The sequence below is a fragment of the Artibeus jamaicensis genome, unplaced genomic scaffold (assembly GCF_021234435.1).
Source record: "Artibeus jamaicensis isolate MK-2021 breed Jamaican fruit bat unplaced genomic scaffold, CSHL_Jam_final scaffold_474, whole genome shotgun sequence".
NCBI lineage: Eukaryota > Metazoa > Chordata > Mammalia > Chiroptera > Phyllostomidae > Artibeus > Artibeus jamaicensis.
Window position 1 is genome coordinate 41,987,459 of NW_026522046.1, and position 27,916 is coordinate 42,015,374.

General features: G+C 51.5%; 1 protein-coding gene across 2 annotated transcripts in view; it reads right to left on the reverse strand.

Moving 5' to 3' along the window:
* The window catches only part of PDE9A (phosphodiesterase 9A), an 89,059-nt gene that overhangs the window by 45,977 nt on the left and 15,166 nt on the right, over nt 1-27,916 (reverse strand). For both annotated transcript variants that reach the window (XM_037144584.2, XM_053657872.1), the window contains exons 2-4: nt 21,108-21,178; nt 19,772-19,849; nt 13,957-14,000 (exon numbers count right to left, since the gene is read on the reverse strand). In XM_037144584.2, the coding sequence (XP_037000479.2) occupies nt 13,957-14,000; nt 19,772-19,849; nt 21,108-21,178 (193 nt within the window). The remainder of the gene's footprint in view (nt 1-13,956; nt 14,001-19,771; nt 19,850-21,107; nt 21,179-27,916) is intronic.

The window sequence follows — 27,916 nt, forward strand, 5'->3', positions numbered from 1 at the left end:
CTTTTTCTTAAATAAGTCCTTTTAACATGTCACATACTAATGGTTTGGTGATGGTGAACTCCTTTAGTTTTTTCTTGTCTGGGAAGCTCTTCACCTGCCCTCTGATTCTAAACAATAGCTTTGCTGGGTAGAGCAGTCTTGGCTGTAAGTCTCTGTTTTCATGACTTTGAATATTTCTTGCCAGTCCCCTTTAGCCTACAAAATTCCTTTTGAGAAATCAGCTGACGGTCTTATGAGAGCTCCCCTGTAGGTAACTAACATCTTTTCTTCTGCTGCTTTTAAGATTCTCTCTTTATCATTAACCTTTGGCATTTTCATTGTGATGAATCTTAGAGTGGGCCTCTTTGCATCCCCCTTGTTTGGGACTCTCTGTGCTTCCTGGACTTCCATGTCTATTCGTTCAGCACATTAGGTAAGTCTTCTTTCATTGTTTTTTCACATAGAGTTCCAGTTTCTTGCACTTTCTCTTCTCCTTTTGGCCCCCCTATGATGTGAATGTTGGAATGCTTGAAGTTGTCCCAGAGGCTGCTTATACCACCCTCATTTTAGGGGATTCTTTTTTCTTGTTTTTCTGATTGCTTGTTTTTTGTTTCCTTATGTCCCAAGTCATTGATTTGATTCTCAGCTTCATCCACTCTACTGTTGTTTCCCTGTAAATTATCTTTTATTTCAATTAGTTAATCCTTTGTTTCTGACTAGAACTTTTTTTTATGCTGCTGAAGTCCTCAGTGAGTTCTTTGAGCATCCTTATAACCAGTGTTTTGACCTCTGCATCTGATAGATTGCTTATCTCTATTTTGTTCTGTTTTTCACCTAAAGTTTTGATCTGTTATTTCATTTGGGCCATATTTCTTTGTCTCCTCATTTTTGCAGCCTCCTGGTCTTTGTTTCTATGTGTTAGGTAGAGCTGCTATAACTCCCTGTCTTAGTAGCACAGTCTAATGTAGTAGGTGTCCTATAGGGTCCAGTGGCACAGTCTCCCCTATCACCCAAGCTGGGTACTTGAGGTGTGCCCTTTGTGTGAGCTGAGTACACCCTCCTCTTGTATTTGAGCCTTGGTTGCTGTTGGCAGATCAGTGGGAGAAATTTTCCCAAGCCAGTCAGCTGCAAGGACCGGCTGTGACCACTGACCACCAATATCCGCCCTCTGTGGAGGGTCAGCTGTGCAGGGGCAAGGTGGTGGTACTCCAACATGGTGTGTTGCTATCCACTGGGTACACAGGCTCTGGTATTTCCTGGGTGGCGCCAGCCAAGCTCAGCCCTTACCTGTGTTTTGCCCAGGGCCACCCTGCCTGGTCTATAAAGCAATCTGAGATGGCTGCTGCTTATAGTGGGCCTGGAGAATCCCAAGCAATTCCAAGCTGTGAATCTAGGTTGGCTGCTGCTAGTGCTTGGCCTGGGGCCACTTAGCAAGAGGTACAGGGACTGGGAGCTCGCTGAGGCCAGCTGCTGCTTATTTGAGAGGATTTAGGAAGTTGGAAAGCATGAGCCAAGACTAGCCATTCATATGGTAAAGTTTCTGTTAACAGCTTGGGTGGCCCTTAAGTTGGGTGGGATGGAGTCTCGGGGGCTCTCCAGGATGGTGCAAACAGTGTTCACCACTGTTTGTTGATGGAGTCTCAGCTATGGCACCCGCCTGCTGGCTCTGTGGCTTTGCTGGGGGAGAGTTCAGAAAAGTGACGATGGCCTCTGCCCATCTTTCTGTCTGGGAGCAAGCTGTCCCCCAGCTCCTGCCTTGATGCTAGACTCTCCAGTTCCTCCCTGTAGGCTCCTCCCTGGATCCTTCAGTTCCTCCCTGGAGGCTCTGCTTCCACTGGTGCCTTTCAAGCTGCTGCCCCAGTGCTGGAGCCCAGAGGGAGTGGGTCTGAGTAAGTCTGTGTGTGGATTCTTCAGTAAGACCTGCTTGGGACTCCAGTAGTTTCTTCTACCAACTCAGTCCCCACTTGTTTTTGCAGTCAGAAGTTGTGGGGACTTATCTTCCTGGCACTGGAACCCTGGGCTGGGGGCCCGGTGTGGGACTGGGACCCCTCACTCCTGAGTTATGCCTCCTGAATTTTTATCCACCACACGTGGATGTGGGACCAGCCCGTTCCATGTGTGCCCCTCCTACCAGTCTGGATGGATGCGGTTTCTTCAATTCCATAGTTGTCAGATTTGCATTCAACTCGACTTCTGACAGTGCTGAGCGATGGCTGTTCTATAATTTAGTTGTAATTTCAATGTGGTCGTGCAAGGAGAGGAGCCGTGTTTACCCCTGCCACCATCTTGACTGGAAATTCCTTTAGATGGCAAACATGTATTAACTGTAAAAAAATTATCTTTAAGTTTCTTTTCATGATTTCTTCAAAAGACGACTGGCTGTTTAAAGCAAAAATCATAATATTGAACCACGGAGTTTATAATGTATGTAGATTGCCTTCGTCCATCTGGGCTGCTCTAACAGAACACCATAAACTGGCTTGTAAACAACAAAAATTTATTTCTCACAGTTTTGGAGGCTTGAAGTCCAAGATCAAGGTGCCTACAGATTTGGTGTCTGCTGAGGGCCATTTCCTGATTTGAAGACAGCTGTCTTTTCGCTGTGCCCTCACATGGTGGGAGGAAGGGAGAAGGTGTTTTCCGGGGTCTCTTTCATTAGGGCACCAAACCCGTTCATGTAGGCTCTGCTTTTGTGAGCTAATCACCTTCCAAAACCCACCACTCACACCATCACATTGGGGGTTAGCATCTCAACGTACGAATTTGAGCAGACAGCACACATTCAGTCTACAGCACAGATATAAAATATATGGAAATAGTAGCTGACAGGTTGTGGGGAAGGAAGTAAAATTATATTGCTGCAAAGTCCCTTGCCTTTAATGGGAAGTGGTACAAAATTAATTATGATTTAAAAATGGGCAAGAGATCTAAAAAGACACTTCAATAAAGGAAGAGATACCGATGGCAAGTAAGCGTATGAAAGGACGCTTCAAATCCTATGTCACCAGGGAACTGCAAGTTAAAACCACCACGAGATACCACAGCCCACCTATCAGGATGGCCACAGTCCAGCACACGGACACCACCACATGCTGATGGGGAGGTGGAGCCCTGGGGACTCCCAGCCACCGCTGGGGGGAGTGGTGCAGCCGCGGTGAAAGACAGGTTGGCGGTTTCTGACCAAACCATCTTCTAAAGAATGCTGAACATTCCACCATACGATCCAGAAGTCATGCTCCCTGGTACTCACCCAAAGGAACTGAAAACTTACTTCCACACAAAAACCTGAACACGGTGCTTATGGCGGTTTTATCCATCATTGCCAAGGGTTTGAAGCAACAAAGATGTCCTTCAGTAGGTGAATTGATAAACTGACAAAAAATAGAGCTATGAAGCCATGAAAAGGGATGGAGAAAACATAAATGTGTATTACTAAGTGAAAGAAGCCAATACCCACTGTCTGATTGTGGCTATGTGACATTTTGGAAAAGGCAACACTACAGAGACAGGAAAAAGATCAGTGGTTGCCAGGGATTTGGGGGCAGGGAGCGAGGGACGAACAGGCAGGGCACAGAGGACTTGTAGGGCAGTGAAACTGCTCTGTGTGATATTATGGTGGGTACATGTCATCACGCATCTATCAAAACCCACAGGATGTTTACCACAGAGTGGGGACCGTGAGGTCAGCCATGGGCTCGGGTTGATAATGATGTGTCAGTGTCTGTGCGTGGGTCACAGCAAGCATGTAATTGTAATGCGGGGCGGGGGTGGTGAGAGAGGTCCCAGGGGGCCTGTGCGGGGGGAATAAAAATGTGGGCACTCTCTGGACTTTTTACTCAATTTTGCTATGAACTGAAACTGCTCTAAAAATAAAGTCTATAATTTTTTTAAAAGGTTAAGGATGCATCATGTAATACCTAGAACAACCAACTGCAATGAAAATAATGCTAAAAAGTACAGCTAAACAGCCAGTAGAAGGAATAACATAGAAAACAAAAATTTATCCAATTAACCCAAGAGGAGGCAGAACAGAAGGAACAGGAAAGAAAACCGAGATCAATAAAAAACAAACGGCAACACGGAAGATCTAACCCCAACCAGATACACAAGCACATCACATAGAAATGGACTTCAGAAGAAATAATACCAACGGCACACAAAGCCTCTCAGAAAACAGAGAAGAAAGTCTGTTCCGTCATGTTGCAATATGGCGGTTCAGAAAACAGGCCTGGACGTTGACTTTGTTCTGTTTTCTGTATAATATGACGTCATGTTGGCAGTTTCTTAAAAAGTGTGACACATTTGTCACGGCCGCCAGCAACATCCCTCCCGGGTGCCACCCAACACACCCTGAGTGACACGTTCACAGTGAGGCTGCACAACAGCAGCTGAACCCCAGTCTGGGAACTGCCCACACGCCCATCCACAGGCGAGTCAGAGGACGAGCTGCGGACACTCACGAAATGGAACACTACTCAGCAACACGAAAGGAAACAACTGGACGTGTGACTCTGAAACACGTGACACTGAGCGGAAGAACCCACTCCCAAAGGAACACACGCCACACGTGTCACTGTGAAGCTCTCGGAGAGGAGAGGACACGGCCTTGTGATGGCGTGTTTGGGCTGACTTGAAAACAGGCACAGGGAACTTTTCTGGGGTGCTGGAAGCGTCTTTTGTCTGGGTCGGGGCGCACTTCTATTAAAGCCATCACCTTGGGCAATTTCATGTGTGTGTGGCTCACGGCTGTTCCAGGAGATGTGGACCCGTGTGGGTCCTGCCTGGTCCCGTAACTGCCCAGAGGCAGGGGGCATTCTGAACGCCTGCCTCCTGGAGGTGCTAGCAGTAACATCAGAGGTCATGGTCGTCTTTACAACACTAGGTTCTCGGGTAGTGACCTGTGGGTTCCGGTGTTCATGTTGGCCACCCATGCCGAGCACGGGGAGGGCCTGAGCAACACTGTGTCTGTTGGCTAGACTGCCCCGAAGGGCGCGAGAACCCACACTTCCATGAAGACACAGGAGCGAGAAAGGGAGGAGCCCCCCAGGCATCGCAGGAGAACGGTTAGCTCTCGTTTCATACACCGCACTTTTTGTTTAAAAAATAAGGCAAGTCAGGATGACTAAGGCTATGATTAGAAAGCTGTCTGCAGTGAAGTTTCACTAAAAATAGGGACTATTATTAAGAAGCTGTATTATCGCTCACATGCAATGTGCTTGTGCTCCAATTTCAAGCATTAACTTCACTTGCAAGTGAAAATGGAGCCAGTGGTGCCTGTGTGGTGTTAGCCTTCGGAAGCACCCGGGTTCCACTTAAGCCCGGCGGTTCCAGAGACTCGGAGCTTTGGCCCTTCACGAATGCCCTGCAGGTGATTCTAAATGTCAGCTACCATTTCCCGAGCATTGACAGGGGGCAGGCGCTGCGCTAAGCGTTTTGCATCAATCACTTCATTTATCCTCTTAATAACTACGTGAGGTGCGTGTCCGAATTCCCACTCTGTGGGGGCCACTGAAGTGCAGTGGGATCAGGAGTTTTCCTGGGCCCATTTCACCCGCAGGCAAATGCACGAGGGCAGAGGGGTGGCCCTTTGTCTGAACCTCCTAGTGCCCCAGTCTACAGCTCTTAGGTTGGGCCCTCAAAAGCAGGCTGGAGCTGAGGAGTTGGGAGCCAGTGGTGTATTTGGGGGTGATCCCAGGAAACCCTTGGAGGGTGTGAGAATTGAGTCAAAGAAGGAAGTAAGCCCGCAGGGGGGAATCAGGGAGAGGGTGACCTCTGGGGCAGCTGCTGCTCGTGGCTGGCTCTGTGGTCCTTCTGGTCAGTGGCACAGATGACGCTGGAGAAGATGCGGTCCCACCTTGGGGCAAGGAGGCCAGCATTTGTCCATCAGCTCCCTCTGTCGCCAGGAGGACTGTGCTGGGGCGGACACCCTCTGTGCTCCTGCCTTGCAGAGAGGAAGTCCACGGGCAGGTGGGGACTCGCCCTGGCACTTTAGCAGACACACTTTTCGTTGCCCCTTCACTCAAAACCTTAGGATGCTGAGATAGTGGTATGGCTCTTCGCGCTCTGCAGCGCAATTTGTTAGCAAACCTCTTTGTGGCTCCTAAGATCCTGGGTTTGGGAGTGACTGAAACAGCCCCACCACTGCCCATCCCTCCTGCTCAGCCCTCCCGCTCAGCCGCCTGTTTGGGCTCCAGGGGACATGAAACCCAACCCTTTACCCCAAGTCCTCCAGGGGCAGAGCTTGGTCCTCAAGACAGCCAGGTCTACTCACACTGGCTCTGGCTTTTGTTAAGTTCCTTCCCTTAAGGGGCCCCCAATCTGTCTCCCACTGGTCCTCACGGGGCTCCAAAGTTATACAGAATCCCCTTTATTCTTCCTCTGGGGACAATCTGGTAAGTATCTGCTCATAGATGTCGGGCTTTCCAAGACTCTGAGGGAGTCTTCCCTCCCATCTCTGTTTTGTCCACCCCCCACTCAGGGGCTTCCTTGCTCCTGGCCCCGTGTTCTGGATGGTGCCAGTGGCCAATGCCTTCTTCTTTCTTCTGAAATTCTGTCCTCAGGTCTCAGGGCTCAGTCCTTCGTCCCTCCTGCTCCCTCCCTCCCTCCTTAGTGAGCTCATCCAGCCCCATAGCTACAAACATGTCCTACCCTCCTGTCACATCCCCAGCTGAGGGCAAGTTCCAGGCTCCTCCCAACATGTGTCCTCAACATTGACCTTCGACAGCCGAACCACGTCCAATATGCCCCACACTGAGCTCCTCTCCCCCCTCTGTACCTGTGCCACCCTCAGCACCACCCTCAGCTCCCACCCTCATGGGGAGGGGGATGTCATTCCATTTTTCAGTGGCTCAGGCTGGTGCCAGAGGCTTCTTTGACTTTTCTTTCTTTCCTTTGTCTCTTCTCCTCAGGAAATAACCTCGACTCTTCCTTTAGAAGATGCCAGAATCCGACCACTCCTCACCACCTCCACTGCTTCCCCCTCCCCCTTCTGGCCTGGCCTCTACATGGAGCTGCAAGGTCGCCCGTGATCTGCCCCCAGCATCCCCCAACCTCACGCCCAAATGTCTGAGCTCCAAGTAGCCAGAGTGAAGGACGCCTGGGGGCAGCCTGGCGCCCAGTGAGGACCCGGGGGGTCAGGCCTCAGCAGCAGGACTGAGCTATGCTGGGAGTGAGGGTCCTCCACAACCTTAAAACCGAGTCTCAGAGGCATCAGACTGACTGGTGAGTAACCCAGCCGCCTGCCGGGGCACAGCCCGTGCTCTTTTAAAGAGGGAAACATAATCCAGATGATCAACAATACAACAAAAAACGCAGTCCATACAAAGAGACGAAGAAAAACATAACTGACTGGAGAAAGCAAAAATGCTAACATTGTGTGTTCTCTGTGAAAGTGGAAGCAGCACGAAGAATGAGGTGGGGACAGAAAGCGCACAGTGGTCAGGCCCTGACGCTGCTGAGAACGTAGTCTAAAGACCGTGATAACTGAGGATACAGAATGTAAAGCCAAGAGCAGCCACGGAGAAATACAATGACGGAGTGCAGGTCGCAGACTGAGAGCGGAAGAAAAAACAGATTAAAGAAATCCTCATTATCCAAAAGGCATAGGACAAGAGAGAAAACTATCAAAGAAGGATGAATGAGACAGGTGGAAAAATGAACAGCTAGGTGATAGATTTAAACTCAGCCATATTGGGAATCGCCTTTAAGGTAAATGGTTAAAAACTCCAATTAAAAACTGAAATTGCCAGAATTGCTCAAAGCTGCCTGTAAGGAATCCAGTTCAAAGGTAAAGACCAGATATACTACGAGTAAAAAGTTGGAAAGGGGTACAACATATGAGCCCTGTGCATAAGAAAGCCGGATGGCCATATTCTCACGAGATAAACAACACTTCAAGACAAGGAATAGTACCGAGGATAAACGGCAAATCCCATAAGGATAAAGGTGTAAGTCCATCAAGAAGACACCAGGATCCTAAATAAATATGTGCCCAATAACAGAAATTGAAAATGCATGAAGACAAAACAGAGAGAACTGGGAAAAGAAAGAAAGCCATTCACAGTATAGTGGATATTTCAACCTCATCTCTCACTCATCATTAGAACAAGTAGACAAAAATTAGTAAAGGTGTAGGAAGCTTAAACCACATTATCAACTAACCTGACCTAACAGCAGAACAGACAGTCACTATAGTATGCCATGTATCTCAATAAATTAAAAAAAAAGACTAAAGTTATACAGGGCTTACTTTTGATCACAATAGAATTAACAGAAACCAATAGCAGAAAGATAACTGGAAAACACCCAAATATTTGAAAATTTCATAGTACACTTCTAAATAACAAATGGAGCATAGAAGGAACTACAAGGTAAATTAGAAAATATTCTGAACTAGGTAAAACTGAAAACACAACATGCCAGAATGTATGAGATACAGCTAAAGTACGCATAGAGGGAGACCTGTAGTTTTAAATTACTATAAAAAAGGAGGGGGAGGGTGGAGGCGAGGGAGGGAGGTGGGACTGGCTGGGGCGGGGAGTGGTGGGAGGAATATACAGACAACTGTAATTGAACAACAATAAAACAATTTAAAAAAAGGAGAAAGATCTAAAATCAGTGATTTAAGTAAGCTCCTACTTTGATTTGATAGAAGGAGAAGAGCAGATTAGCTCTGGAGCAAATTAGAAGGAAGGAAATAAAAAAGGTAAGAGGGGAAATCCATGACACAGGAAAACAATAGAGAAAACCAATGAAACCCAAAGTTGGCTCTTTCAAAAAAGAAATCAATAACGTTTCTAAATCTCTACTTAGATTGATTAACTTAAAAGGGAGACGATACAAATTACTAATATCTTGGATGAAAGCAAGGATTTCATTATAACCCTGTGGACACAAGAAGGATCACGAAGACGTATTTCAAACTCTGTCCATCATGCCAAAACTCTTAGATGAGTTTTGATGAACAATCTCTTAAAATGAACCCCCAAATAAGCACAAAACCTGAGTATTCCTGTCTACTAAGGAAATTGCCCTGACCGGTGTGTCTCAGTTGGTGAGCGCCATCCAACAAAGCGGGACGTCACGGGTTCCGACACCCAGTCAGGGCACATGTCTGTGCTTCAGGCCCACAGCAACCGGCTGGTGTTTCTCTCACATATCACTATTTCTCTCCCTCTCTTTCTCCCTGTTTTCCCTTCTTTCTAAAATTAAAAAAAAAAAAAAAGAAATTGAACTCAAAATTTAAAACCTTCCCACAAAGAAACTCCAAGCACCGATGTATTCACTGGGGATTCTGTTAAGCTCTTAAGGTAGAACTAAGGCCAGCTCTATATAAACTCTCCCAGAAAAATTGCTTGTCTCCATTATGTTTAGTACTCTTTCTGGGGTTTTGTTCTGTTCTTTCAATTGCACCTTATTTCTTCGTCTCCTCATTTTGGCAGCCTCTCTGTGTTTGTTTCTCTGTATTAGATAGAGCTGCTTTGACTCCCTGTCTTGGTAGTGTGGTCTATGTAGAAAAGCATACCGTTTAAGTTGGATGAGGCGGAGACTCAGATAATCGCCAGGGCGGGACAACCTGTGTTACCACTTGGTGGCTCTGTGTGGAGGAGAGCTCAGAGAGGGGACAATGCTGCTGCCTGGCCTCCGGAGTTTTGTCTAGGAGGAAGCTGTCTCCCAGAAGTACAAAGAGTCCCAAACAAGATGGACCCAAAGAGGACCACACCAAGGCACATCATAATTACAGTGCCAAAGGTTAAAGATAAAGAGAGAATGTTAAAAGCAATAAGAGAAAAGGAAACAGTCACCTACAAAGGAGTGCCCATAAGACTGTCAGCTGATTTCTCAAAAGAATCCTTGCAGGCAAGAAGGGGCTGGCAAGAAGTATTTAAAGTCATGAAAGGCAAGGACCTACATCCAAGATGACTCTACGCAGTGAAACTAATATTCAGAATGGAAGGGCAGATAAAATGCATCCCAGACAAGGTAAAGCTAAAGGAGTTCATCATCACTGAACCATTACTATATGAAATGGTTAAAAGGACTCATTTAAGAAAAAGAAGATCAAAACTATGAACATTAAAATGGCAACAAATTCACAACTATGGACAATTAAAATGGCAACAAATTCACAACTATCAACAACTGGATCTAAAAAAACAAAGAAGCATACATTGGTAGGTACAGAGTACACAGGGGAGGTTAGAACAGCACAGGAAATGTAAAGCCAAAGAACTTATATGCACGACCATGGACATGAACTAAAGAGCAGGATGGCTGGAGGGAAGGGGGGTAATGGGTAGAAGGGGAAAAAGGGGAAAAAATTAGGACAATTGTGAAAGCATAATCAATAAAATGCATTTTTCTAAAAAACTGCCCCAGAAAACACATGAAGAGGCCTGGGAGCACTCCCCAATTCATTGTATGAGGCCAGGTGAACATCATAAGAAAAAAAAATATGGGCCAATATCCCTCATAAACTTCACACAATATTTGCGAATTGAATCCAGAACAAAAAGAAAACATTCCAAAAACAAACCCCATCTATGGAGTTTGTAAAATTAGTTTAATGATTTAAAATCCATCAGTTAAACTCGCTATTAACAAGACAGAGGGGAAAAAAACCCCACAGGATTCTCTCAATAAAGGCAGAAAAAGCATTGGACAAAATTCAACATCAATTTATAATTAAGAGCCTCAATAAATTAGGAATAGAAAGAAAAAAAAGCTCTGAACCTGATAAAGGACATCTAAAGAAAATTACAGCTAAAGTCATCATTGTCGTTGAAAGACTCCACACATTCCCTCTGCCATTGAGTACGAAGCAAGAATCTCTACTCTCACACCTTCCAGTCTCCTTTTGGGCTAATATTCTAGCTAGTACAATAAGGCAAGAAAAAGAAATAAAAAAAGCAAGAAGCAGTTCTCTATATGCAGAGGTAAAAAAACCAGGAAATCTCTAAAAAGGTATTAGACCTAATGAGTGATAGTTTAGCCGGGTCAATGCATGATAGCAATTATGTTTCTGTAAACTAAAAATTATCGGAAATTAAAATTTAAAAATCCATTGACAACGGCATTAAAATATGAAATACTTAGTAATAAATGTATCAACATACGTTAAGAACTTTACACTCACAACTATACCATATTATTGAGAGACATTAAAAGAAACCTAAACGAGAGATACGCCATAGGCACGAATCAGAAGACTGAACATTAAGACAGTAATTCTTCCCGAATTGTTCTATATATTTAATCCAATTTCCATCCAAATCCCAGTAGACTTTTCTTTTGGTAGCAACTGACAGACCAATTCTAAAATTCATTTGAAAATAAAAGGAACTCAGAATCAGCAAAACGTTTTTGGAAAAGGAGAGAAACGCTTGGACTTGCATTCCCTGAATTCAAGACTCACTGTATGAATCTACAGTAATCACAATGGCATGATACCACTTTAAGAACAGACATGTATGTTAATGCAACGGAACGGTGAGTCCTGAGAAAGACTTGTACATATACGGTCAACTAATTTTTGACAAAGGCGTCTCAATGATTTAATGTGGAAAAGGATCGTCTTTTCAACAAACGCTCTGGAGGGAATGGGTATTTGTACAGAGAAAATGAACCTCGGGTCTTCTCTCTCCCATTTGAAGGTGACCTCGACTTACAAGGCCAGAATGGGGGACATTCCATATAGGCTTCTCAAGAATGCCAAGTTCCTGACAATAAGGAGAGTCTGAGGACTCGTGAGAGCAGAGAAGCCTGGGGAGATGTAATGACTGATGGCAATGTGGGAACGTGGGGTGTCTGTCTGCTGGGACAGAAAAAGCATGTCAGGAGAAAAGCGGTGAAATCCCGAAAAAGCACAGGGTTTAGTTAATGATAATGTGAAAAAACTTATGATTAAGTCAAGAGATTAGTAAGCTTTTTATGTTCAACAGTATTTTTGCAGTAGAAAACATTAAAATTCACTTTCTATTCTAAATTTACTCTCAAGAGAACTGAATTGTTTTCTTTTTTTTATCCTCGTCCAAGGACATGTTTATTGATTTTAGGCAGAGGAGTAGGAAGGGAGAGAGAGAAGATAAACACTGATGTGAGAGGCCTGGATGGGTTGCCTCTCGCATGCACCTTGACTGGGCACCAAACCCAAAACCCAGGCACGTGCCCTGACTGGGAATCAAACCACAGACCTTCTGGTTTACGGGATGACGCTCCAGCCAACTGGGCCACACAAGCCAGCGCCTGAACTGTTTTTCTAAGGAGCTACTCAAGCAGAAAAGTGACTTAAAGCAACGAGTGCTCCTGGGTGAACATCATCACCTTAAAAATGAGAGAGAGGCAGGCACAGTCCTCAGTGTCCTACGAGTACCACCTGGCAGGGCACAGGTAGCTTCAAAATCCTGCTCTGTAACCATCAAGCTTACAAAAATTTAAATTGCATGAACATTACATTTTGAAGGGGAAAAATAAACCTCAACTCTTGTCTCATACCACACACAAAAATGACCTCAAAATGGGTCACAGACCTGCAAAAGCTAGAACCATAAAACTGCTAGAAGAAAACATAGGAGAAAACTTCCTAATTATGGAATAAACTAAGATTCCTTAGATAGGACACAGAAAGCACAAACCAAAAAGGAATACACTGATAAACTAGGTCTAATCCAAGGTTAAGATTTCTGGTCATTAATTAAGAGACACTAATAAGACAATGAAAAGGCAACCTGCAGACCGAGAGAACATAGTATAACACGTATGTGACAAAGGGTGTGTGTCCCAGATACATCCGGCACACTCACAGCTCAGTAATAAGAGGGAAGCAACTGCCACTGGCCAAATTAGAAGGGTTCGGACATACACTTCACTGAAGAATGATTATGAATGAGCAGTAAATACTCTAAAGATACTCACCGTCATTTACCACTAGGAAAACACGAATTAGAACCTAGTGCAATTCTACCACACACCCATTAGAATGAGTAACATAAAAACTGCTACTACCAAGTGCTGGGGACGAGTAGAACAACTGGGACCCCCCACACTGTGCAGGTGGGCATGCGAACTGGTGCAGTCACTTTGGAAAAACTGATAGGCAATTTTTAAAAATAAAGTGAAACATGTACTTCACCATATGACCCAGAAATCCCATAGAAAGGAAAATACACGTCCTCACATATTCTCACAGCAGTTCTATCTATAAAGCCCCAGACTGGGGTCAGCCCAGATGCCCTTCAGCAGGTGACTGCATTAACCAGCTGTGGTCCTTCCCCTCCATGGAACAGGCCTCTCCAGTAAAATGGACTGACCTACTCAGCACCCAGGCAAGGGGAGAAGAGCACGCAGCGTGCAATTTCTTTTATCCCATTCTCTTCAAAAGACAAATCTCATCCATGGTGTTGGAAAGCAGGTGGGTTGCTGATGGAGGGGGTTAGTGGGAGGGGGCACAAGAGACCTTTTCCAGGTGATGTCAATGCCATGTGTCTTGGTTTTGGTGCTAGTTATAGGGGTGTCTAAATTTTCCAAAGCTCATCAAAATATATGCTCCAATAGGAGCTTTGGCTTATGCATGAGGCACACATAAGTGAGAGGGAGAAAGGGTCCAAGAGGAAATGGAATTTTAAAGCAGCAGCCCCACTGACTGACTGAGACATCCTGGAGGTGGCCGGCTGCAAATGGCCCACCTTTGCGGCTCACAGTCTGAATGGGCAGGCCAAGCACGGACTGCGGGAGAACAAGAGTGGACCATCGCCCAGTGTCTGCTCAGTCGTTGGAGAGAGGGTGGGAGGTCCCTCGGCAGTTGTCATGAGCAGAGCATAAGGTTGTGTCTGCAGCTGCGTGTGGCTTTAGGTCCTGCAGGAGTGGAGGCTTTAAATGGGGGCTTTAAATGCTAATGTGCAACCAATAGAGATTCACCCCATGGGTAGCCTGGAGCCTTCTGTTCTTCTTTTAATTGTTAAAATGATAGCAGGGCCTTACCAGAGAGTTGTTTGATGGCCACAGGTCTCACTTTGTAGGGAGTGCTGTAAGAGAGAAGACAGTTCACCGTGAGATGCTGTTGAAGTCGGTTGTGGCTCATCTGGTCCCCGAGATAAGCTCTCGGGTGAATTAGAATTCAGGGGATTAGGTGTGTGTACGTTTTCTTTAATTAGTTCCTTTGGCTGTTCTGATGTTCCTCGTTCAAAAGAATTCTAAATAGTTTTAGCATATGAGTTAAATGATGAACTTCCCTATAATGTTCCTATCTGGCCAATAAAACCAATCTTGTCCTCAGTGCCACCATGGCTGCTCAGGGGTGGAGTCCGGCTGGGGTGGCGGGGACTCCGCCAGAACCGCCCACGTCCGCCCCAGCCTCTGACCCAGGCGGGCGCGCTCTCCATCCTCTCCTGGTGGCTGCATCTCCCAAGGGCACCACAGAGGGTGGGACCAATGACTCCGCTGAAAATAAACTGGCATCTTGGCGACACCACCCCAGACATCATGCGACCTCCCCAGACAGAGTGGGGACAGACTACTGGTGACATTCAAGACCGACGAAAGGTCAGTCACTGATGTGCAAGGACCTCTGGCAAAGGGACAGGGAAAGACAATTAAGCCAATGGAAAGTAGGCAAAGAATGGAAAGAAGCAATAGCTATTAAGAGCAAAAAAAAGGGAAAGAAGGAAGGAAGGAAGACTAACCTTAAGAATAAGGCCGCCAGGCACAGGGAAGCAGGCTCTTACAAGTGTTGCTGGTGAAAGTGTGACCTGCCACGCCCCTGGGGAAAGCAAGATAGCGACACCAACCAGAATTTAAGATACAGAACCCTTTGGGGATCTGGGAGCAGATCCACGGCTGGAGACAAAATGTCAAAGCCAAAGCCGTCCCAAGTCGAGCACATCGCAAAGAGGCAGGGTCCTCTGGAAGAGACAGTGCTGCTGAGAAAATCGAAGGCAGCAGGAAAAGAGAGAGACCACAGTTGAGATGGATGGAGTCCACGGGAGCGAGGCAGGTCTGCAGAGCACAGGGCCAGGTGGCTGCCACTCACTCACAGGGTAATGGGGAGCCAGAGCTGACTCCACGGCTTGTAACAGCAATTTGTGGTCTCACACGTGAAGTTGGGAACAGACAAAAGGTCAGTGCACTCGGACATCTGCAGATGTCATTTGTCCCTGGCATTCACTGGGTCACTCCTCCCTTCAGTGACTTGTTCACCGAGGGCTCACGGTGAGTAGGTCCCAGTGATGGAAAGGTGAGCAAGACAAAAAGATACTGCTGTCCTCCTGGGCCTGCCCTCCACGTTTACAGGCAGGTTGAAAGGACGTGTCTGACCACGGTTTGAAAGGCTGGCGTGGAAATACTGTGGGCCGTTTCCACAGGGAACAGGTGACGCATTAGCTGTCCTGGGGAGGGTTGCTCAGTGGTTAAAGATGACCCGGAGGGATGCCATGGGGAACAAGGCTGGCTCCACACAGGGCTGGGGGTGGGAAGGACAGAGTCGAGTGTCCTGGCTGAGGACAAACGCCCCGTGGATGGGACTTGGGGGCAGACTTAGGCAGAGGCTACCACGCAGTCCCCAATGGAGCCTGACACTCCCTGCAAAGCCATCGCAGCTGCGAAAGTGCACAGAAGCAAACCTCTCCTGGGTGAACTGGGGGACGGGAGCCCGCATTGGAACTGAAGCAAAAGTGTGTGTGGGACCGGGCAGTGAGACAGAATGTGCCAAGCAGTTGTAAGGGACCTTCCAGACTGGTGACCCACAGATGTCGGCATTGAGTTTCGGGCTCCTCAAGATTCATCTTGGCTCCTTGATCCCCATCCTGACTTGGAACAGTGGGGCCACCACGACCGAATCAACTCCTGGCTCTTCTACAACCAGCAGCCTCTCGTCTTTTCTTCCTCAACAACAAAACCAATGCAAACTACTCTCAGGATCCACTGGCCTTGAACTGCTACAGTATTCCTCTTTTTTGAAAACACTACCGCCCTCTTTTCAAACATGCCGAGTGGGGAAGGCGCCCCGCTGGGACCCAGGGGCCTGTCTCCCAGGCTGGGGGATGGCCACCCATGCCGCCCTCCTGCGTGGGCCCTCCATCCACCAGAATGCTACACACGTGACACCTTGGCTGGACCAGGGAATGGAAGGAGGGCTGGTGTGCGGGCGCACAGGCTGTGACACTCTGGACCCCTCCTCTCTCCATGGCCCAGGTTTTCTCACACCGCGTGAGCATCTGTTTCTCTCCTCTGAGGAGGCTCTGGAAGCCACCGTGGCAGAAATGGAGGGGGCATTGCTCAGAAGCAACACCTTTGTCAGCTGGTCACCAGGGGGTCCAGAATGGTCCCCTGTCCAGAAATGAGTGTTGGGCCCAAGCATTATCTGAACAAAATTGGGAAGTGTCTCTTTGTACTTGTTGGTCTTTAGGGATCAGGGTTGCTGGGTAATCAATCGCCTTTCTAACCAGCTCCTCCAGAGAACAGAAGCCACGTAGCCACTGTTAGAACCAGAGCCCCTGACTCGCGCCTGCAGGTTGCAGGTTATTCACAACGCTGGTCTGGACCTTCTCTGACCGGATGGAACAGCCAGGGGCGTGGGGAGGGGAGGGAGCCCTCAGCGGGCTCTTACCCGTTGGCACAGAGCCGCGGGCGCTCAGGTGTCTGTGGAGGGAAGGCAAGTGGCCTGGTGGCGGTGGTGGGCCCTGATACGATCATGTATGTGGACACCGGTGTTTTGAGGAGGAATCAGGCCACTCTGACGGAGGAGTCTGGATGACGTCCTGCAGCTAACGCGCCCTTGAGAACCCCTAGCGGGGCATGGCGCAGGAAAGCTGTGCTGGGGGCCGATTTTTCCAGAAGGCGGGTAGGACTGGACCACAGGGTAACTGCAAGCGCAACCCTGGAGTCTGTGCACAGGGAGCCGGGGCGAGACGGGAGGGTCTGAGGAAGGCATTGAGGCAGGACTCATTTCAAAGGAAGACCCAGAAGGTCATGGTGTTCGGTTTGAAATGAGCCACAGCTTTCAGACAGAAGAGACGGGACCCCTGGGGCCCCCGGGTCTGATCGGTCAGGAGCCCTCGGAATTTGGGGGTGACACTATGAAACGCCCACCGTGAGGTGGGAGATGGGGGGCGATGGTGGCACTGGCATCCGGCCCTTCCCACCAGGTGGGTCCTGAGCCTGAGGCGGGGGGACAGGGACGTGACGAGGACAAGTCGAGGGGCTGAAAGTGTCTTCAGGAGCGGAGGGAGCTCGAGGGTTACAGCCCGACTCACTGCACCCCCGACCTGGCCGTTGTTGCTAAGAAGAAACAAAATGAACCCCACTCGTCTCCTGGAAGGGAAGGCCCAGGCTGCTGGCGGGCTGAGCACCAGCCTGAGGTTGACAGTCACCCCCCAGGGCTTCCACACTTTTTATCAGCGGTCTCACCTGAGCTGCATGGGGAGCTTTAAAAATCCCGCACAAATTCCCGGTTAACGGGTCCTCGCTCCCATTTAGCTGGACTAGTTCATGCTGTGTGTTTAGAATGGAGAGGACCCCTCACGGTGATGGGAAGGAGAGGAATGAGGGGGACAGGGAGGCTGTGCTGGGGGCTGCTTAGACGTGACTCGGGGAGATGAGCCGGCTGGGGACACCTCTGAGGGCACTGCCTGTCATGGGCGAGAGTCTGAAGCAGACAGAGACGGCGGAGAGTCCAGTGGAGGCGGCAGGTCCCCAAGTGGGAAAGGTCACACGTCCAATGTGGGGAGAAGGCAAGGGGCTGAGGGTGGGGGAAAGCACAGTGGTCAGAAGAGGGGTTCTGCTGGAGTCCCGACCGACACCCTCACTGTCACCCAGGAACCTGCAGAGATGCCTATTCTGGGCCCAGACTTAGAGGGTCAGAACCTGGTGGGGGTGAGAGGGCAGGGAGGGGCGCTCTGCTGCCACAAGCCGCCTCCCACCCCCAGCCTGGGGGTGCTGACCACCACTGGGCAGAGGCTGGTGGCCTCTGGGTGACGACCAACAGCTCTGTGAAGAGAAGGTGGTAGAGACCTCACAGACCCGGGTTTCCCACCTCCGACCACTGACACTGGGCAGCCCGTTTTCATGGGGGGCCGTCCTGGGCACGGGGCACATGCCGCTGTACCCTGACCTCCGCCCATGGGACGCCCCCTTGTGACAGCCATAATGTCTCCAGACGTGGCCAGGTGTCCCCTTGCCCCAATGAGAAGTGCTGGCACAGAACGGAGTACCAATCAGGGTCAATGAGTGACCAAGTCTGAATAGACAGAACGCAGACAAACTGCTTCAACTGAATTCAGGAAAAACTTGGTTTCGCTCAGAGGCCAGCCTGCGCGAACAAGGCTCTGGTTTGAGTGACAAGATCACTCTTGTGGACAAGTCACAGTGATGTGTCAACTGTCCTTTGGAAGTGAACTGGGGCTTATGCTGAGATTGACAAGAACTTCCTGTTCCTTAAAGAAGGAGCCAATTAGCACCACTCCTTCCAGGGAGCCTGGAGCCCGTCACCAGGGCGCAGAAGCTCCTGATGGGTGAGATCAGGGAGGCTGATGGGCACTGCGGCAGCAGCAGGGCTGGCCAAGGTGTCCAGGTGCAGGGGGGAGGCCAGCGTTGGCCACAGTGTCCTAGGGCTTTGTACCCCCCTCACCCCAGGGTGCTAACTGGCCTGCTCCCTGCCCCAAACCCTTGGCTGTTCTCTGTCCTCAGGGGAATGGCACCCTTGCCTCGGGTTGGGGGGTCTGCACCCAGCCTAGTGGGGTGGTGGGAAGGCTGGCTTCTGTGGGCAAGGAGGCAGCAGAGCAGGTGTCTGTCCCTGGGTGCCCAGGCGTGCACGTACCCAGGGTGCGGTGAGCCTGCAGGGGAGGTCCTGGGGCCCCGACCATGGGGAGCCCAAACATTTCCAAGCTGCCACAAAGTAGCTGCGAGCCCTCCAGCCGCTGAGTGTGGGAGGGGCTGCCTGGTGCCGGCTCTGTCCTGCAGGCTCAGAAAAGCTGGTGTGGCTCTGTTGATGGGACACCCCAAGGACCGGATTGACACAGGTCTCTTAGAACCAGGAGACATGGACTGGGGACCCAAGGGCGCCCCCAACCCCAGGCACACTCCTGTTCCCTGCAGAGAATGCAGTTTAAGCCCTGCCTCGCCCAGCTGCTGGGGTGGAGTGGGGACCGCTGGGGACCCTGCAGGCTGCTGGGTGGAGGGGCCGGCCAGGGGCGGAGTGGCCCTGGCTCTGAGTCCTTGTCCTTTCTTCCTCTGGCCACACGCAGTTGGGCTTTACCAAGTGGACTTACATTCACAAATGTGTTCACTGCTGACCCCCTCCCAGGCCCTCCTCTTCATCTCCTAGCCAGGGCTCCCTCCCCTCCCCAGTGCAGAGAGTTCTGGGGGCGGGACTTCACCAACGCCAGGATTGTTCCACTGGGAAAACTCTGCCCCAGGGCGCTGGTCAGCCGATGTCCTGCTCCCCTTCTTGAGGTGGATAGGGGGTGGTGGTTAACATAGGGTCCCCCATGCCTCAGTTTCCCCATCTGTGAAGTGGTAACAACACTTATCCGAGCTCTGGGGGCTCTTGCTGGGAACTGGACTTGGAGCTCTGGCACACTCCTGGCACGTTCGCAGTGGTTGCCATCTCGGTAAGGAAGCCACCGCCGAACGAAGCCTCCTTCTCCGTCCCTCCAACCCTCGCCCTCCCACCTTCGGTTTGAATTTGGACGTCTCCAGCAGTAAATTACAAAAACCACCACAGAGATCCTTGTGTGGGTGGGGAGGGATGTCAGAGACACCATGGAGGAGGCAGGATGGGGCAAGGCCGCCGGCCGCTTACCGTTCAGAATTTGCAGGCATAGTGGGGTCGATGGAGACCATGGCGTCATCCGTGGTCAGCAGCGAGATGGTCGTGTTCCTGGAAGACACGCGTGTCAGTGCCTCCACCCAGGACGGTCTCCCTGGGGCGCACCCTTGAAGGGGCCTCATGCGAGACAGGAGCCCGGAAACCCAAGGCCGGGGACGCACCCTTCAGACCCGAGGCTCTGTTTGTAAATAAAGTGGAAGGCTGAGCAGTCCTAACTCTTCACAGACTTTCAAGTAACTTCAAATGGGAATTGGGGAAAGTCTAATTTACTGAGTTGGAAGATTAAATAAGACTGGGGTGGAATGGAAAGGACACTGGATCGGCTCATGATGGACTTGGTCTGCCTTCCCACTTCACCCCGTTGGGAGCCCAGCTGAACGGGCACGAGTTCTCCTATGGAACAGCTGCAGGTGGGCAAGGTGGGCCTCCCTGCAGCCCCTCACCCCAGGGCTGGCGTTGCCTAGACCACATTATGGGTGCTATCTGCTCTTCGGCTGTGTGTGTAAAACCTGTGCAACGGTGCGGGCGTGGCACTCAAATTCAGGGTTGTCCTGAAGAACAGTCTGTGTGCATTTCTTAGCGCAGTGCCTGTGAGGGACGCCCAGTCTCTGGGCTATTCCTGCTGCTACAAAATGCCTGCCGTTTGCTGTCATTTCAGTTCCTTTTCTCACGGGTCTGCAAAAGCCTCCCGTGGTGCTTCTCGGCCACCTCCTTGACCCAGATTCTGACTTTAAAGGCAACTGTCACGCCCAAGCTACTCCGGATGGCTTCACAGTCAAAAAGTCACCACAGGAAAACGCACTTGCTCCAACGCACTGTTGATGTGGGAAGATAATTCTCATGGAATTCTGATGGTTCCGTAAGGCAGAGAACTGGCCTTTTCGACTCATTTCAGAAGTCAGTCTTTCCCCAAATATGGATCTGCTATGACCCCCAAGATAGGAGACACCTGCTGGACCGTTTGGGGCTGGGGGACCAAAGCCAAACACAGCCACCCTCCTTCATCCTTTCTGCAAAATCAAATGCATACACGAAAGAAAAGGAAAACTCTCAAGGTACCTGCTGCCTAACTCCACCCAGTGGTGTCCTCCCTGCGGGCACAGCGGTGCCTGCAGAGCCTGTGGGCAGGCAGTGGCCAAAACCACCAGGGTTCTGTGGCGAGGTGGGCCTGCAGGCCCTCCCACTCCCCTCACCTCTCCCCTCCCTCCTCCTTGGGTGCCCCGCCCTCCCCAGGTGCCTTCCTGTCCAGGTGAATGGAAAGACGTGGAGGGAGAAGGCGCCTTCCGGCAGGCCGAGGCCGCCCACTCACCGCGGCAGGCCGGTGGCGATGCAGAAGAGGTCCATGATGTCACTGGAGTTGCAGTACTTGCTGAAGACCACCTGCAAGGCAGAGGGACAGGCCATGAGGAGCGGCAGACTGGGCGACTGGCTTCCACGCTGATGTCGGAGTCCGCAGGGTGCTTTTAAAAAGAAAGAAAATGGAACCTCGGGCACTTGACTGTTACACAAAATACTCCTCATTCGGTGCCTGTAGAGAGGTTGGGACAAACCTCATTCCTTTGTCACTGGAAAGGGTTGTAAAAGCCAAGCTACCACCATGAACACCACATACCTGTCACCCGGGGTGTCTGACTCACTGGAGACAACCTTGGCTTAGAGACATCTCACCACAGGGAGTCAGTCCCCAGGGGCCTCAGGAAGGCCATTATGTGTAACACAAAAATTTTAAAGGTCTTTACTTAGAAAAAATTGTCTTTTAGGACTGGGGCTGAGGTGCCGTGACTAAATCAGAGGAAATCCCAGAGGAGGGACGCGGAGTGAGTCACGCGTGACTGCCTGGGTGGCCGTTCGGCCCACGGGGGAGATCCACTGGCCCTGGCCCCTCCTGTCCAAGGGGTCTCGAGTCCCACCCTGGGGTCCCCAAGTACAGTGAGGGAGGTGGCCTTCAAGGCTGGACGGCACAGGGGACCGTCCATGCTGCGGCCCTCTTTGCCGTGAGCCTGGGCTGGGCAGAGAAGCAAGCCTGAGTGGGCGGTGATTTTTCAGCTAATATCAGTTCACATCTTCCTTTATTGGAAACAGTTAAATATAATGAGCAGATATTTCCTCCCATAAAGGCAGCTGTTCTGTGACTAACACCACTTCCTGTGTGCCGACTGCCTGGCCACGCTGAGACAAAGTCGCTGTCAGTGACAGTGCCCTTGGTCTGCACTGTCCACCCTGCAGCTGCAGTCCTGGCGCAGCCCTGGACCCTCGCAGCAACTGATCCCTGCACCGGTCTCCGCTTCCGGTCTCGCCCCTGCGCCCAGCCTGGGTTTCTGGAACTCAGATCTGGTCGTGCCACTGAAGGTCCACCTCCTCGCCTGCGCATGTGAGGTTCTAGGGTTTTTCCTTTCTAGCCTGAGTTGCTGCCACACTCCTATCTCCAGCCTTCACCCCAGTCCACCAGCGTCCCCACACCTGGTCCTCTCTCTGCTCCGGCCACTGGTCCAGTCCCTTTTCCTCCCCTCCCCTTATTCCTTCTCTGTTCCTGGCCATTAGGACTCAGTGGCAACTTCTCCATAAAGCCTCCTGACCCCACTGCCAGAAAGCCTTGCCCTTGACCGGGTGCCAGGCCCACGTTCTCATGACAGTGCACCACCAGCGGCCCCAGCACAGGCCTTGGCGTTTCTGGCCTTGCTGTAAAGGGTGTGGTGTGGGAGGGCTGTGTCTGGGGTCTTGGCTGCTCACCCACTGGCATGGGCACATCTCCGACTTTGCTATCTTGAACTTTGTGAAGTTCATTTCCATGGCTGGGCTGAAGTCTTACAACCTGGGTAGGTCAGGTGGCACTGCCCCCGCCCAGGAGAAGGAGCACCTTTTGTAGTTCTTCAAGGGAGATGAGACACCTTTATAAAGGTCCTGCCCCTGGAGGGGCTCAGGTACACAGACACCACATGCCCAGTAGGGGTCCTGTCCCAGCCCTTCAGAGTTCGCGGGGTCGGGGGTGGAAATGACCTTGGGGGTTATTTCTCTGTAGCCTCACCTGGCAAGACAGCTTCAAGCTGGGCTTTCAGAGGCAGTTAATGGGATCGCAGCCTCTTACACCTGGGGGGCTCCCTAACTTTGCAGAAGGAACTGGACTTTGCCAAGGGCGGCCATCCCACAGACGGTGGTGGCTGGGATGAAGGCATGGGAGCCAGGCTGGAAAGCTCCCTCTGCCTCGTACCTCTGTGCCTTGCACAAGCTACTCAGCTTCTGTGCACTTCAACTTTATCTTGTACAAAACAGGCAAAAGCATGGCGTTGTCACCCACAGATGTGTGGCTTGACTCAGACACTTGCCTGAAAGGCTCTGCGAGCCGTTAGAGGCCAGAGCGTGACTTCATTGAAAAAGGGCCCTTCGGAGCCCCAGAGAAAAGGACCATGGGGACAGGCGTCTCACGGCCTCATCTGGACGACGTCCAAACCATGCCAGTATGCTGACGGGATTTCCAGAACTCTATGTAGTTAAAAAACAGACAGCTTGATGGCTAACCTGACACCCAGCGGAAGGAGAATGCAGGACCTTCCGCTGGGCTGGTCTGCTCTGTTGCCGATGTTTTAATGGTTCATTTTCTGGGTCGATATGAAGCTCTGTCTTTCTTCCTCAGCTATCCTCAACTCTTAACAACCGAAGAGATCCTTTTGCAAAACAAGAAGAAACAGTTTCCAATGGTATCTGATTTTTATCGTCTGCCCTCCCCTAATACAGAAACTTTTAGTTAAGTCTTTACTTTTTACGGCCACGTTGTTATCTGCAAAACATCCCTAAGAATATGTCCTCCTTTTAACCAGGGTACAACTGGGGAAATTGGTTTTGAAGCCAATTGGCTCATTTACTCGGGTGTGGCCAGCCTCCTGTCAGGAGCTGAGTGTGACTACAAGGATTTGGTGCCTGCAAAGCCCTCCCCGGGGCACTGACCTGACCCCTGGCCCTCGACCCCCGCCTTCCAGGTGGGAAGAAAGGCCTTACCTACTGGCAGCACAGGGGCCTTGGGATGTTCTGGGGACCCTGACAAGAGGCAAGTTCACTCAAATTTGTAAGAGCTTTGTGCCCAGACTTTCCCAGCCCCGGGACAGTGAACAATCCGAGCTTTAACAAGCCCAGTTGTGAGGTCTTCGGCGAAGCGAACAGGAGGAGGCCCGCACGGCAGCTGACCGTCTTGCGGCCCCGTACAAACTGTGCTGCCAGACCTACTGGGGCCGGCCCCGTTCTGCGGTCCAGAATAACTGTTCTTTCAGATTACTTTTCACAACGGGCTGGGGGGCTGTACGGAAGTTTGGGCTAAGAAGAAAAGATTCCACAGGGGTGTCTCCAAAGGTAACCCAAAATGCATCCACTGCATAGAAACACAAAGCTCTTTGATTTTTCTCTCTCAACCAGTTGTAACAGCTTAGCAGTTCCCTCGCTCGACTAACGCGCTGGGTAAAAATCTTTGAAGCTCAGTCCTTTTATGCCTTTGTCTCGCTTAGTTAGTCAGTGAGCCTCGGGCAGGGCCGAGGCAGGTGAGAGGCAGGGGTGAAGCGGCAGGGGCGTGCTCCCCAATGTCGGATGTGCTGGGCAGCAGCCGCCGCCCGGCAGGGTGTCGGAGGGGCTCTGGCCTAGACCAGGTGCTGCTGGCCGTGGGAAAGCGGCCCCCTCAGCCCCCACACTGGATGGCCTGGGAAGACCCGCCCCCACCCCTGTCAGGAGGGCACTGGGCTTTTTGTTCCCATGATGACTCATTTTGAAACTCCTTTCTCCTTTACCCTGAAACAAAGAGCACCAAAAGGGGGGATTTATAAAATAAATGAGGTGTGGAGGCAGTAAGATGAACAAAGAAATAGAGATTTTTGTCCAGCTGTCCAACTCGAGGCAGATCAAGGCTGGAGTTCATAAGTGAGCTTGGCAGGTCACCCCCAACTCTTTTATGTGGTTTGATTAGCAGCCGTGATATTAAAACAAGACCCGAGAAATAAATGAGAGGGCAGAGGCCTCTCATCCCCCAGATACTGACCTTCCCTCAGAAGCACCTGGGCCTGCGAGTGCCGGGAATCAGGAACTGCCATCCCCTGCATCACAGAATAACTCATACCGAGCGTGAACCACAGGCTGAGCTCCAGGCCAAGGGGTCTCCCCAAGGGACTCCCGCGGGCCCAGCCAATGAGCGGCAGCCTGGACTGCATCCCAGGCCCCTGTTGTCCAGTGCCCACACCTGGACACAACACGCGCGATGCCAGATCTCTGCTTGTCTTTTGACGCCGCCCTCAAACCAGCGGCCTAGCAGCGGCGCTGTGGCAGGTGCCGAGGCCCAGTGAGGCCCCACAGTTACTCCTGCTGCCTGCTGTCTGCTCTTTCACCCCCCACCCCGTGAGCAAGACCATCCTGTAAACGTGGTTCATCCCATCAGCTCTGCCCGCCTCTCAGGGCAGTCGTGAGAGATACGTGAGGGAACGTGTGTGAAAGGAATCACTCAGAGCACCCGCTGCTCGAACACGAAATTCAATGTCACACCATCTCAGGTGCCCTTGAACCCCACGGTCCCTGCTTGTTCCGACACATTGGCTCTGGATGCAGGTCTTCAGGGGTCTCCGAACTGCCGAGTGCATCATCTGGCCACATTTTGTTTGGGACCCAATTTTATGTTAGCAGGAATTCAATCTGCAGAATTCCCACAGCTTGGAGAAAGAATGTCTAAGGCAGCTCCTCTGTCCCCTATGCTTCTTGGCAGGGAGAGCTGCCTTAGACTCTGGAAAATCAAGGACGGAGGCCTGGAGGACGCTTACCCCAAGCTGCACGCTCACAGCTGGGTGGTGCTCTGCTTTGCTGGGACTGACAAACAGCGTCTCCACCAGGAATAGAGGCAAGTGCTCCTGGAACATGGCACCCACAGGCTGACTCCCTGGCTCAGGTCGGGCTTGGGACCGGCCTTGCCCAACCCGTGTCGGAGAGCCCACAAGCCGGGGCCTGGTGTTTGGTCAGGGTGGTACCAGGTTGGCTGGGATGGGCACCTTCCTGGCGGATGCCCTCTAGTCCCATCCTTATGAGTGGGGACTCAGGGCTGAGACCCAGGGGCCTGTGGTAGCCAGCCAATACCCGTCACAGCACGGGAAGCTTCTACCAGCTGCCACTCCAGCTGGACTCCCTGCAGCCCTGGACACGCAGTCCTGGCTCCTGCAGACCCTCCCTGTCCCCAGGGCCTGACCTATGACTGGCCATTACCCAATCACCTTTCCTCACCATAACTTTTCCCAAGTGACTTGGAAAGTGACTTTCCCAGTTGCTGCTGGCAACTGTGGTGAGCGCAGGGTCATGGGGAGTCTGACCTCAGCTGACCATAGCAGCCACCCAGATGAATAAGGAGGCAGAGCCCCTGGGAGGGGTGGGGGGGAGGTGCCGACCACAGAGGGCAGAGAGAGGGAAGCAGAGGGCCCAGGACCCCCCAAGACTTCCTGGCACCCTGGATGCTAGGGCTTTTTCTGGGCACTCACAGTTCCTTACCAGAGCTCTGGGCGGACCCTCCTTCCGGCATCCATAGCCCCCCATGCACCTTCCTGAACCAGCGTAAGAACGTTTCTGTTTCTTGGCATCAAAAGCCCTTCGACCAACACACTCAGCAAGACAGGACTAGGGACTGTGGAGCCGGTGGCCCAGGGGCTGCCACACCTGCGTCCAGGTGGCCTTGGGGTTAAAGAGACAGGACAGGGACGTTTCTAAAAGCCTGGGAGTGACCTTTTCAGTTCTGAGTCCAGAGGCCTCTTCCCGAGACGCGACTCTAGTGATAAAAAGCAGAGGCTCTGTGCTTCCCTTTCTCCCCCCAGACGCCCACGCACAGACTCACTGAGTGGGGGCTGCAGGAAGGGGGCCCCCAGGGCCCATCTTCCAGGTACACGCTGTGCTGTTTGTGCCAGCAGCCAGGAGGACGCTGTCTCCAGACCGCCGGGCAGGCCCAGACAATCACATTTGCCATTACAAGGTTAGGGGGCGCAGATCCAATTGACGCTGCGCGGAGCTTCCTGGAAACTTCCCGGAGGGGCGGCGGTGCCCTTCGGTGAGATGCCCAGTGAGGGTGTGGAAGGGCCCCTCGGAGGGAGAAGGGACGGGTGATCAACGAGCTGGTGGAAGGCTCTGGAGCGGAAACAGGACCTGGGGGATGCGAGCCCTGAATGGGAAAAGGGGCACCGGCGATGCCAGTAGCAACGTGGGGGCGGGGCTGCGGGGTCCGGGCTGCAGCAAGACCAATGCAGGCAATGAGGCATTCGCCCACAGATGGCGGCAGGCCCGCCTGTGCTGGACCTTTTCCGGAAGGTTCTTCCACTTACTGAGAGGGGCCTGGCATTGGGGCTTCCTCACCCTTGGTCTGTGGGAAGAAGCCGGGGGGCTCGCCTGTGTCACCTCCTGACCCTGGCTGTGACCTCCTGTCTGGACCGCTCCTGGTGTTTTCGTGGACATGAAAGGTGCTGTAATAAAGCTCTATTCTCCAGTTTGGAGGGACTAGGCCAGTGAGGTCCCTCTGGTGACCAGCCCTTTAATTCAGCACCAGCCCCACGGTGGGGAAGCCGCCCAGGCTGTGCCGCACGCAGGTTTAGGAAGCTCAGGCTTCTGGCACTCGGGAGGGGGCGGAGGTGTGCACCACCAGAGGAGGGCCTCCCAGACTCCACGTGCGACCTTGACCGTGGAGTGCCGCAGGCCCAGCACCTGCTTCCATGCCCACCCGGCCCTGGCCACAGGTGGTCATGGCTGCCACATCGCCCGTTTTCAGACGCGGAGGCCGTGTCTGTTTGTGTGCCCACGGCCCCAGTGGGTACTGCCCGCAGGTGCCGTGTCCCTCTGGTTTTCAGAACGAGCCCCCACGGATGGACAGAGGCTCCCTTACATGTGTGACTTAAATTCACGTCCGAACTCGCCCTTGTGAAAACGTTTTAAAACAAAGCTTTAAGAAAAGCTCGTCCTAATGCCCATCATCTGCTCTCCTTTTTCTTCTCGCCTTTGTCTTTTTGGGACGTCTGACCGGTTGCTGTGGAGGGGGCATGGCCCAGAGCCCGGCCTGTGTGGCCCCAGGCCTTCTGGGCGGCCGGAGACAGGGCGGCCGGAGGGAGGCTCCAGCAGCGGAGCAGG